The sequence below is a fragment of the Genypterus blacodes genome, unplaced genomic scaffold, assembly GCF_046128005.1.
Source record: "Genypterus blacodes isolate CSIRO-AG114 ecotype Tasmania unplaced genomic scaffold, CSIRO-AGI_Gbla_v1 ptg000021l_1, whole genome shotgun sequence".
In the NCBI taxonomy this organism is placed as follows: Eukaryota; Metazoa; Chordata; class Actinopteri; order Ophidiiformes; family Ophidiidae; genus Genypterus; species Genypterus blacodes.
In genome coordinates this window covers 4,890,411-4,902,908 of record NW_027466834.1, presented here as the reverse complement: position 1 = coordinate 4,902,908, position 12,498 = coordinate 4,890,411, and the positions used below count along the sequence as shown (strand labels likewise).

Sequence of the window (12,498 nt, the reverse complement as noted above, 5' to 3'; positions counted from 1 at the left end):
AAGATAATCCATAATTTAGTGGGAGAAATTTCCGATGACTGAAAACTTCCCTATGAATGTATGTATGAATTTCGGCGAAATAACACAGACACAAGACAAACAAGTGTATAAAAACGTTTATGTAACTTACAACCTCCTGTTAAAAAAAAATTGCAAATGAAAAATTGTAACGTAGAAAAATGCAATGATTTAATATTGACATTTATAAAGTAAGATAAAGATTTAAATAACATAGAGCTATACTCAGACAATTCATTCCAGATTGCCGTCAGTAGGGGGCAGCAGTCACCTTAGTACTGCTGTATTAACTATAATGTTCTTAACTGTTTTCGTGGATTTTGACCACAGATAAGAAACAGATTCATCATTATTTTATATGAATGGCTGCCTTGTGTTTGTCACGCGTCTTTCTCACAGGCTCCATTTGCGCTCTCGCAATGGTCCAATTGTCCAAGGTTGTTGGTTGAAATGTTGGCTGGCACAACCAACACACAAACACATAAACACGTGGTCCATTTAACAGAGGTAATGATCTTATATCAATTTATCTGTAAAGCACACATAAAAAGAAAATAATAAATTAAGAATAGATGTCTTACTTAGGTGGTAAACCAGTTTTAACCAGTTCTAAGTGTCAATGTGTGTCAATGTCAAACAACTTCCAGAATGTTACTGCTTCAGCCCAGTTTGTTTTTATTGTTTATTTATTGTTATATTCAATTATAAAATAAGGTATATTACTTCAAACTTTACACAGATAATTGGCTAAAACTCGGCTTATTCCAGAAAATGGTTTACAAAATGGATTTACGTGCAATTCAATTTAAGTCAAGAAATTCGTATATACAGATTTCGGATGTGCACTCGAATGCAACATTATCTTCACGCTTCTTCTACACTGCAATAATACTCCTGTGGTGGAAACAAAGTATTTTTTTTGTCAAATTGTGTCTTTAAAACTTCACCATAATTTAATTCTAGTTCCTGGTAAGTTTTAAAATGCCCTTTTCATATGAGCAAGTGGTCTTGGTCGAAATTTGACAAACCCAGATAAGTATTTAAATGTTGCTAAATAGCCGGCTTGCTAGGTTTGGAAATTTGTCATGGGTTTCTATTAAAGACAACTCAAATTCGCTTTATGTTTATAGTGGGGTTTGAAACGTTATTTTTTGTAATGATACAGTTTATGTTCGACTTTAAGCTTTAAATTATGTACATTTGACCACAGAGCCATTTAGAGAGGGAGAATGGACAAGTCTGTGAGCAGCAACTGCCGCAATAGTAAGTGACTTTAATTGCTAACACTACATGTCCATTTTCTTTGTCGGTTTTTGATGAGAGCAAGCATCACGTGGCCCGTATGGTCACTGTAATTACTCCCCCAATGATTTTATTCTCTTGTAGCTACAAAGACAGACCTCAGTTTGCTGCTGGAGTGCCTGAAATTCCAGATGAAATACCCTGATCACCAGAAACAAGCGCTCCTGACCATCCACTCCATCTGTGAAAACAGAGGTTAGACCAAGGCTATAATATTAAACTATCAATGATAGAACCATCTCCTCATGTTACGCAGTCAATTAGAAATTCATTTGATACATTTTAACACCTTGACATGTTTATATTCTTTAATTTTAAAAGTCTATTTAGCCTTTCTACTGATTTTTATTATTTCAGAGGACAATGTGGACCTGCTGAGAGAAATGGGTGGTGTGTTGTTTATATACAACCTCTCCAAGTCCAGTATTGTTCATTCAGATGTTAAGGAGACGGCACTCTTTACTGTGTGCGCTCTAGCTGAGGCCAATGGTCAGTGTGTGTGTGTCTGTGTGTGTCATTCTGCAATTAATTATAGAACTAAGTAACAGTGCCGTGACTCAAATTTGGTAGATGTCCTTTATTTCTAAGGTATTTCTGTCTTTCAGAATGAGGTTGTAGTACCTATATTGCTGATAAATTATCATATAAACATCTAGAAAGTGAAAAATTATAATGATCTATCTTAACATGAGGTCATTTGATTTGTGTTGTACATTTTCACTCATTTTAAGGTAGATGGTTGCTTTACATATTCACAATATGTTGTCATTCCTTCTGGTAGTGTACTGCAAGAATTCTCTGTGCAGAAAGGAGATATACTCAGATCTGGCTGGCTGGTTGACAAAAGAAGATGTGCCCCTGACACATAAGAGAGTGTCTGTGTATTTGGTGTCTGTGCTTGTAGCCAACAACAGTAAGATCAAGGCTCCTCAGCTGACATAATGAGTTAAAGCTGTTCCAAATATGTACATTGTGTTGTAAAATGCAAAGAGTTATTTCCGATAGTAGGTTTTATTAAGCAGACTGTTGAAGCTACTGCGTTTCTTTGGGTTGTTGCAGAATTAGGACAGACCTTAGCCCAAAGTTCTGGCTGCCTGGACATTCTACTTGTCCTCTTCAGGTAAATGTCTGCCTGTGCATTAGTGTAATTATGTGTGGGCAGACTTGAGTCATGTCAAGCCTGAGGAGGTATTAAATGTCACCATAAAAACAAAGATAATGAGTGGAAAATGTTAAATTGGCTTTGAGGTGGAAAACACTGGCCTCTGGAAAAGGTTCTGACAAAGTTTTATTACATTTCTCCTCGCAGGACCACTTTCCCCCTCTCCTCAGAGGGAACCCGGATAGCAGCTAATGCTACTCAAATTTACCAACTTTGGGCATCTGTTTCTAGTGCTATCTGTGGATGTGTCAACAACCCTCAGAATGGTAAAGTTGCTTATGTACTGTAGATGCAATTTGGTCTTAGCACATCCTACAGTTGCATAAGCTACTCATCGCTGCCATCGAATTTGCTCTGATGTCTCTGACTTTTCTTGTCTTCCAGAGGAGGGTCAGCGTATCTGTGTGGCAGTCTTTCCTATCATAAAATCCTGGCTTCAGCGTATTGTTCTGCCCTCTCCAGAGATGTTTCAGCCCATTTGCTCCTTCATAGCAATCACAGTTGCCAACAACTGTAAGTGTAAAAGGTGAAAGTGTGAGCTTTTGTCTAACTTGTCCTTCTTGTCTTGTCTTTTAACATGACACCAAAAGCCGGATTATTGAATGCTCACCGTTTCTTTGTTTTTGCAGCTTGTGTTCAGGAGAGTTTTTTTGCCTCAGGGGTTTTTGAAAATCTCACACTTGCACTGGTTCATCTGGCTTCTGCAGCAGAGAAAAGCCTGTTGTCTTGCCAGCTTTCTGTCACCATAGCCAAAACCCTGTCAGCTTGCATTACCGATAACTGTAAGTACACACACACACACATGCACACGCACGCCCACACAATTCAGTTTTCACATCGGCCTGTACTAATCTTCTAATATTCTCTCTCAAGCTGCTCTGGCTTCCTGCTTGGTTCAGTATGCTGTAGTTCCCCAGCTCGTCTGCCTGCTGACTAGCCCAAACCTGGATCCTGACGACAGGCTCTCTGTTTTACTCACCCTGGGCCACTGCACTGTGGCCTCAGGTAAGACTGTTTCCAGTTTACACTTTACGCTTTTTCAGGTGCTCTTTTTCCATAGCACCTATTAGTCTTAATGCCGCCCTTGCATTGAGCTCCTTTCTTTTCACACCTGTCAATTCAGAGGAACACCAGTCCCAGCTGGTGCAGTGCGGCGGTCTGCCTCTCATCATAACTCTGCTCACTGAGGATACAAGTGACGAAGTTAGGAAGGCTGCTACATTCATACTGCAGACCTGCAAACAAGCCAGTAAGTCAACTGTTGATTAAACAATAACATCAGTTTGAAGGTCTTAGAGCAGATATTTGCAGTCTTTTACAACATCTTGTAAAATTGTCTCAATGTTGCTTTGTATTTGTATTTGAAGCCACGGTTCTGGGAGTGCCAGGTCAGACAGTAACTCAGAGGGAGATCGGAACTATGGAGCCCCTTACAAACATGGAAAGCCACAGGAGCTCAGCCAGAGAGATGCTGCACAGGATCGAGCTGCTAGAGAAGAGGCAGGCACAGGTTAGACATGCATGCACACAGATGGCCACAGTCCAATCAACATGGAGCACAGTGACTCATGCGCTCTTATGTTTATTTTCAGGAAGCTGAGGATGAGTGGGAGAAGACGTGTCGACAAGCTTTAGCAGAAGAGCTTGGCCATTCAGCTCTGGCCCCAGCTTTACTGCAGTCTAAGGTGTCAGTGCATGTCAGGGGAACAAAGGGACAAGTTGAGTGGGGTAGAGGGCATTCATTCTCAGTTTCTCAGTTTGTATAGATGAATTTAAGCTCTTCAGAGCAGAGAGGGTGCATGGGTGGGTTTATAAGGGATCAATGTAGTGAGAGAACATACATTGATACAATATAGATCTGTGATGAGTTGCCATTTTATCGGTCAGGCTGTGTAGCAGTGTATCTTTTGGTAAATAGGATCAACTACAATATTCACTAAGTCATGAAAAACAATTGCTGACACTTTTCAACACGTGTGTTGTTTATTAGAGTCAAGTAAAAAGGCGGCTATTCAAAGCCAGTGATGAGACCCAGATATGTGAAGCTGCCAGCAGAGCTCATGAGAGGACGGAGAGCAAACATTCGCCGCAGGAGGATAACATTACAAACAATATGTCTGCCTGTGGGAATATCCTCTCTCCTGAGGATGTAGAAGTAGAGGGCGATGGCTGCATTAAACTTCAAAGTGTCGGAGGAAACATGATCAAGAATGAAAGCTTCAATGAGGTTAAGAATGCACGCTTCAATGTGAGCTGTCAGAGGGAGAAGGCTGAAGCTCAGAGCTCTCAGACAGAGCCTCCTCAGGCTCCTGAGCAGGAGATTGTGTCTGCATCCATCGCAGGGAAAGTTCAGTGTACAGTCTGCAAGGGAACTGGAGCCCTGAAGTCCTCCCATGTAGCGTCACTAGAGGGAGTCAGAGAGAGGCATACAGCAGACAGGTTTCCTCAGTAAGTAAGAGCTCTATATCCTGTGGTTATTGAACAGAAAAGCTCAACCGAAATGGTAGCTTTCCTTGAGTGACAATTCACACTTTTTCCCTGTTTAGTCAAATGTTCAAGCACCCAAAACCAGCGACAGACAATGTAGCAAAGGAGAGTAAGGGTAAGAAACATGGCTTCCTCTTTTTAACACACACTGCTGTATTGTTTTCAGTCATTTGATATCGCCTGATGTCATCTTCTCTCTCTCTGTCTCTCTTAGATTCTGACTTGTGTGACAGTGTGATCACCCAGATGACCCCTTCCATGTCCAAACACACCCGTATTCATAACAGGTGCTCAGGTAGGAGAATGTGGAACTAACACTTCAAGTCTTAGGATGAAAAATGAGTATACTGAATATTTGGTCTCAGAAGATTGGAGGGTTTTTGTTGTATTTTGTTTTTGATAAGTGAATCAGGCTGGATATTTTGGAATTAGCAGTACACAAAGCGTTGTGCTGAGCAATATGGTTAACTTAACTTAACTTTCAGGAGCCAGTGCAGCTTAATGTACAGATACTGGATGTTGCTGTGTGTAATCTCTGTCTGCCAGGCTGTCTCTTGACATTTGAGGAGGTAACCAGTTGGACATTTGCATCGCTTCAAAATTCCTGCCACCACAGCTGTGACATGCATAGGATTCTCCAGGAGGCCACAGAACGGTTCAGGGCTCGTTTCAGGGACTCCCCACTCAGGGGAGAGCGTCGAGACATTGATCCAGACACTGCAAATGTTTCAGCAACAAAGCCGCAGAGAAGCAGCAACCACTGGGCAGGTATGGGGCTTCGCCCTTGAACAATAAAGCCCTATAGTTGAGCTCTGTCTTGACAGCACCTGTGATAATTTTTAACTATAGTCAAGAACGGAAGAAGTGCCGTGTTCATAGTTGCGTTGCTGTCACACTAAGATATATACGGTTTTGTCTTAAGCTATTGATCGTAACTATTTACTTTGTTTGTCTCCCTCACTATAACAGACGTGAGCCTGACTCCCATATCTCAACAAGCTGGGCGAGCCAAGAGCTGCCAACCAGACAAGCACCAGTGGAAAGGTCACAATGGTAGGCATCAAGACGTTTGATACATCCTTTCAGCCTGCGGATGTAGAGAAGCAGCCTATTTAGCTCAAACCCATCAACAACAAACAAATATGCACTACAGTACGACATTAAACAAAACCAAGCCCAAGCTTACCTGGTGTGACCAACATGAAAGCAAGACATAGTACCTGGTAAAGAAAGCTGTGTGTCTGTTCAAAAATGTGTTTTTCCAATGTTGCAGTACTTCTTACAGTACGTGTATTCTGTAAATGTGTAACTTGCCTTGGACTGATAATACATTATGTCTTGTTTCTGCCTATATCAGGCATCAGTGCGACTCCACTTAATAAAGGAGAGACAATGGAAAGAATAGCATTTGATAACTGGATGGGTATGTGTACTGTATGTAGGTCAACATGTCATTTATTGTTCATTGTCACTTTGGCGAATTCAACAGTTGTGATTCTGTTTCTCCCCTCTCAGGTGTCAGCTTGACCCCTCGGAAGAACCCATGTCACTCTGAATGTATGAGCTCTGTGTGTCTGCGTGTGTGTGTGTGTGTGTGTGTGCGTGCGCGCGTGTGCGTGTTTGGTGTGTGTAAATGATTGAGGGACTTGGTGGGAGCTGTGCAACTAACCATAGAGCAAACGGAATGTTGAGCTGCAGCCAGGGTTTTCACACTCAAAGTCCCAAATATTGTGTTCATTTGTCTTTCGCCCTTGACCTCCATTCTCCCCTCCTGTTTTTCAACTTTTATCAGTTATGGTAACTGTCTCCACGTGCTTTTGTGCTTTCATGTTGACATTTGCTGTATCACTGTAATTCTCAGCACGGTGCAGCTACCTCAGCTCTTCTCACACTCATCTGAGTTTGTGTTACAGTTCCATCTGTTTTACATTGTTACATTTGTTTCCCATTCCATTGCTCGATCTGTTTTTCGTGTTTCACCGTTTTCATCCTTCCTCTGTGCAGCATAACTGTTGAGCCCCTTTTTTTTACTCTCCTCAAGTATTTACTCCCACCTTTATTCCTCACTTGATCAATATTTCCATGGCAGCATTATGAAGTGTAACTCTTGATACAATATCACAAACTCGCTTTACTGTCTTTCAAAATTGCAGGGAGAAGAAGAGATAAAAATGGAGGCTGTGCCGCAGGTGATCAGCTGAAGACAAGCAGATTGCTCCCTTGTAAGCCTTTCAACAAATGATAAAAATTGTCTTTCTACTTCGTTTGTTGATATTTATTTGTGAAAGGTATTTGTGTACTGTCATAAAAATAGGAGATATAAATTAGAAAGTAAGCATAGGTGGGAATTGAGAATTGGCAATTTTATGCGAGACCTAAGTCAAGACTGGAATGTGTGCCCATATTTGACCAAAGTCCATAAATCTATTTTTACAATACATTTGCTTCTTGGCATTGGTAACAATATGTCGATAAAATGGATTTGAGATCAAGGAATTAGAAATCTATTGTGCATGGTGTATTTGAGACATACCAGAGCGTTAAATGACAGGCAGGTAGCTCCTGAAAGAATTAACTCAATACAAATAAGCTATTTCATATTTTTTCTTGATTTCTGCTTTTCCCCACTCATAAAGGTAAAGCAGAGGATGTGGGTCATCTGTAATCCTGGCCATGAGCTCTGTTGATACTGTAAACACACAGCTTTGAATGATCTAAAAGGCCTTCACTCTGTACTGTTTGAAACACATTATTGATTGTTTGACAATCCAAAGCAGACTTCACTGTAGTTTTTGTTCACTTTGTCGTCAGTGTTGTTTTGTTCTGAATTAAAACATCTGTTTTTTTGTTTTTTTTCTTATATTTTTTTTCATTGTCTTTAGACTGATTACATTGTTTATTATTTTATTGTGATGGCACAAAATGTGGGAATGAAAAACACATAGAGCACAAATGTTTTGGGGAAATAAGTGTTAAAATGTCAGGAAATCTTGTTCTGGACAAAGCAAACTGGCTATATAATAGATCCAACATGACATGACCAAAAGAATGCATGAAAAATAGAAACGGTATTGTTCTGGCTCATCTGTCTGGCTTGCTCACGATCCCCCAGAGGAGTGGTTCAGCCTTTAAACGTGCCAGGGAGCGGCTTTTTGTCTCCCTTGCATGACAACATAGTTTAAGGAGGCGAATACTAAGAAGCTCTTATTTATCTTGTACCATACTGTTTGTAGAGAAACCGGATATTAGCTAGGAGAGGAATGGACTCGAGTTGACTGCTTTTTGTTCTGTTTTGGCAGCAATCTCGACGAGCAAGATTTACGGCTCTTATCTGTTCTCTGCGTTTCAAGAACAAGCTCAGTCTACTGTTTATTGTATCCATGTCTGACTGAGATCATAGTCTAAAGAGTGATCAGCATATTCCCGAATATATGGGATTTACCCATTTGTCATGCCCTGGGGCTGAGGGAATACATTTAGGTGGGGCTGAAGGAGAAGAAAATGTTTCATAGGATTACAACAGAATATGTATTTATTTACTGCATCAACATCCTGTTTCGCTGTGTCCAATTTCCCCACTATCCCACACAGTGAAAAGTCAAGTAATACTTCCTTAAATCTGCCCGAGCGTACTGTTGCTTACACCCAGAGAGGGGGAAATGAAAAAGAGAGAAGTGTCGACTTTGATTTCACCACAGTGATTGACCGGTGTAGATAAATTGTTTAGAAAAGGCAGTTGAATCAGGGGTTCGCGAGTCGTGCATCTTCATTACATTGCTTTCCATTACCTTCCTTTTTAAGCACGCAGAGCTGGTCTCATACCAATCCAGTGAGAGGTTGGGATAGCAATGCATTGGTTTGGGGGAGTGTGGTGTGAGAGGCATGTGAGAAGCAGATTTCTCATGCGCTGGAACGCAGTCACTCTGGAGAATTTTGACCCAGGCCCCCCAAAAAACCTCCTTCCTCTGGAAAGAATGTGGCCTCGTCTCTCCCCTTCTCCTTTCTCCCCTCCCTCTTCTCCTCTCCTCTCCCATGAGACTGTGAGAAGGCACTGTCTCTCTCTCTCTCTCTTTACATGATTTACTGTGTTGGCTTGAATCTGATTTCCATGTGTGCACTGTATCCTGTACATCTACAAGAGGGGCTGGGTTGACATTGTGCTTATACAAAGAGGAAAGAGGAAACTCCCAGGACTGGACTGCTTTACTGCATGTTGACTTAACAAATCCATACGTTCAACTTCTTTACATCAACAAATCACGCCATATTCAAATTGATGGGATGAGCAGGCGTTTGGGATTTAAGGTTATTGCAGTGTTAATATGAGCTCCCATAAATCTGGATCTGCTTCAGTGCATCTTCATGTAGCTTCCAGAGATCCTTTCAACACAAGTTTAAAACATTTCCTCCTGTTTAAATAAAATAATCAGGGTCCATACCCATAAACACACGTGTGAAATAATGTATTTATTTTCACAAGCAAGCTACTTGTTGAAATATAAACCTCTGCTGCTTTCCACAAATCAAAATACAGTGAGGTGACCTGTTACAGGAATATTGGAAAAAGTCTAGACACTATTATCTTAAAAAATAAATGATTGACAACACCGGTTAGAACACACAATGCAGGCATCTTTATGGCATTTGATTGGACGCTTGTGTCCCGCTGTACAGTGGTATGCATATGTCTCGTTCGTTGCCTGTCCTGTCCATGACTTCCGCCAAAACTCCCTCTGTTCACCTCTCAAGTTCCAGAAGACATTATGCAATAACTTCGACTGCTTTAATCTCAAGGAACTGTTATATTTCCCTTGTCATTTGTATTCACTTTCCCTTTTGTGTATAGTGTTACAATATAAAGATGGTACATTTTTCCCTTCAAGAAATTTGTTAGTATGCTTCGGGTGAATTTGCACAGAGGAAGATCTCTGTTGTCCTGCAATTCACTAACTCATAACCCCTGTGCCTGAAATCCCTTTACCCCCTACACACCTTTATATTGTGGCTGTGTGAAATCCTAAATTGGCTGAGACTTCAACTGACACCATTGAAGAAATACTTGGGAGTTACAAAAAGATTTCTGCCTTTACTTGGCCACTTAAAGAGAGAGAGAGAGAGAGAGAGAGAGAGAGAGAGAGAGAGAGAGAGAGAGAGAGAGAGAGAGAGAGAGAGAGAGAGAGAGAGAGAGAGAGAGAGAGAGAGAGAGAGAGAGAGAGAGAGAGAGAGAGAGAGAGAGAGAGAGAGAGTGAGTCTGTGATTATTTCAGAATTTACGTAAAGGGTAAAGAAGTTTCCATGTCATCGCTTGTATTGACCTCTTTCCTGAATTCACATGAGCTCGGTGGACAGACTCATGTCTATGATGGGAGAGTCGTCGGACGTCTTGACATCACCGCAAATCAGGTCGGCCACATGGTCATTTCCTGTCAGCTCTAAGTGCTGTAGTAGTCCACTAACATTCTCCTCATTGACATCAATAAGCTGCTCCAAATCGCCCGCATCATTTGCCTCCATCTCCACCAAACTTTCAGGGACAAGCGTAGAAACCGCAGCAGCCTCAACACTGTCTTGGCATTCTTCACTTTCTGGGACGTCTAATGGTTCTGTATCAATTGGTGCAGGGAGGTCGGCTGCCATGGGAGGAATGTCGTTGGGCTCAGGCGTTTCGTCTGCGACACCCAGGTCGACCAAAGGGGCGGAGAAAAGAACCGGCTCAGGAAGAGACTCCTCAGCTGGGACTGGCAGTACTGGCTCTGAGACCGCCTCCACGACCTCCTCTGGTTCTGGGATTGGCTCTGGTTCTGGGATTGACTCTGGTTCTGGGATTGACTCTGGTTCTGGGATTGACTCTGGTTCAGGAACAGCCTCTGGGGTTGGTTCAACTTCAACAACGGGTTCGGGCTCGGCAACAGGTTCAGATGCTGGGGGCTCGGGTGCACTCACTGAAACAAGGGGCTCGGGTTCACTCACTGAGACAAGGGGCTCCGGTTCGCTCACTGAGACAAGGGGCTCTGGTTCGACCGGAGCTAGGGGTTCTTCTGTCACGGCAGCAGCATCCGCCTTCACCTCCGTTACCACTGCTTCAGCCGGTATCTCCAGCACTGCTGCCACTTGCTCCCCAACCGCCACCTGCTGTCGAACCTCTGAGGCTTCAGCTGGCTGCGTGCTTGCTGGAGCTTCTGCAGCCTTCTGCTCTGGAGCAGCAGTTTCAGCTGAAGGCTCTCTCTTCCTGACTAACCTGTTTCCCATGATGAACCTTAAGGAAAAGTTCAAGATGAGATAAAATGTTAACATAAGCATAACATGCAAAGAAGACACCTGACAGCAAACAAAGGGAACGGAATTCAACAGATTTGATAAACAGAGCGAGTCCATTATTCAAATGATTATATTGTTGATTGTGTTCCTAAATCAGTGTGTGATTTCGCGTCCGTGTAGTATGGAGTGTACAAGGGTTTGAAGAATGTGCACACTGAGCGAACAAAAAAGAAGGAAACTTGCAGAGCTTCGGTACATTATGTTCTCTGGCTGTTCCCTGGCTCTGGTCACGTGTTCTCCATATATCCTCAGGAGATTACATATATACAACCTACACTATCAGAGATCATTAGAATAATTAAAGGGCGTCCTCACCACTTAAACACCACTTTATACTCTTTCCTTCACACTACGACTTACAACATGCGATTATGAGTCAAGTTCCCCATTAGAAACCGTTTGCGGACATGCACCGACGCGATCGCCAGTTCAAATCTGTCAGTAGTTCTTACATTGAAAATAAATGAGGTTCCCTGGATTTATTTAGCAATTACTGTGTGAAACAAATCACACGCTATGCCAGCTGCGCCTAATTGGAAACGTGACTCCGTGAAAACGAACATTTCTCGCTCTACCATGAAGTAATGAGTAAATAACCGTCAATTGGCACAACAAACACTATTATTGCACTCTTACTTCCATTAATTAGTTGTCAAACGTAATCACGAAAAGAAGAACAGTCAGTAAAACGACCCCGCCTCCCTTGTAACAAACTGTTTTAAAATGTGTTTTCAAAAGAACGACAGAAAAACGAACGAAACCTTTCAAACACACAATAGGAAAAGATAACAAAGTAAACCAACCTTGCAAGTGTGTCGCCGTGTAGTGAAAACAGACGAAGTTACGGTAAAAGTTGCACTCTTGACTTGAAGAAGAGGTCTGCAGCTCTGACTGAAAGCGAGGGCACGCGCTCCTGCGGGCACGTCGCTGAGGAGAGCGCGTTCACGGTGCGCGCGCACAAGGCACAACTCGTGCACGGCGTGGGGAAATAGTAAATAGACCCCCACCTACACACACTACGCTTACCAACAGCTATGCAGACTGTGCTGAGCTCAGTCGTGTGTGTGTCAGTGAGTGTGTTTGCTGTAACATGTCTGCCTCACTCAGGGTAGTGATTTGTCTTGTTTACTTTCATCAACTTAAGCTTCAGCTGTGGATGGAGACCTGCAGGGAGGATGTGTCGGCTCCCTACTTCTCTTCACTTTATCCTCA

At 42.3% G+C, this 12,498-nt stretch overlaps 2 protein-coding genes across 2 annotated transcripts; one reads left to right on the top strand and one right to left on the bottom strand.

Moving 5' to 3' along the window:
- The first annotated feature begins 1,247 nt into the window (after positions 1–1,247).
- On the top strand, positions 1,248–7,773 carry terb1 (telomere repeat binding bouquet formation protein 1). The gene is made up of 21 exons (XM_076142011.1): positions 1,248–1,281; positions 1,405–1,515; positions 1,678–1,809; positions 2,102–2,233; positions 2,380–2,440; positions 2,630–2,748; positions 2,867–2,995; positions 3,112–3,264; positions 3,356–3,487; positions 3,606–3,731; positions 3,850–3,992; positions 4,075–4,179; positions 4,473–4,930; positions 5,029–5,084; positions 5,184–5,264; positions 5,516–5,737; positions 5,939–6,022; positions 6,327–6,392; positions 6,485–6,526; positions 7,123–7,191; positions 7,606–7,773. Exons 1-21 carry the CDS (start codon positions 1,248–1,250, stop codon positions 7,632–7,634), a joined length of 2,484 nt encoding a protein of 827 aa, XP_075998126.1. The 3' UTR covers positions 7,635–7,773.
- Positions 7,774–9,417: 1,644 nt separating this feature from the next.
- Positions 9,418–12,221, bottom strand: LOC142992184 (uncharacterized). The gene is made up of 2 exons (XM_076142520.1): positions 12,090–12,221; positions 9,418–11,224 (listed from the first exon to the last, which is right to left on the bottom strand). Exon 2 carries the CDS (start codon positions 11,215–11,217, stop codon positions 10,297–10,299), a length of 921 nt encoding a protein of 306 aa, XP_075998635.1. The 5' UTR covers positions 11,218–11,224; positions 12,090–12,221; the 3' UTR covers positions 9,418–10,296.
- Positions 12,222–12,498: the final 277 nt, after the last annotated feature.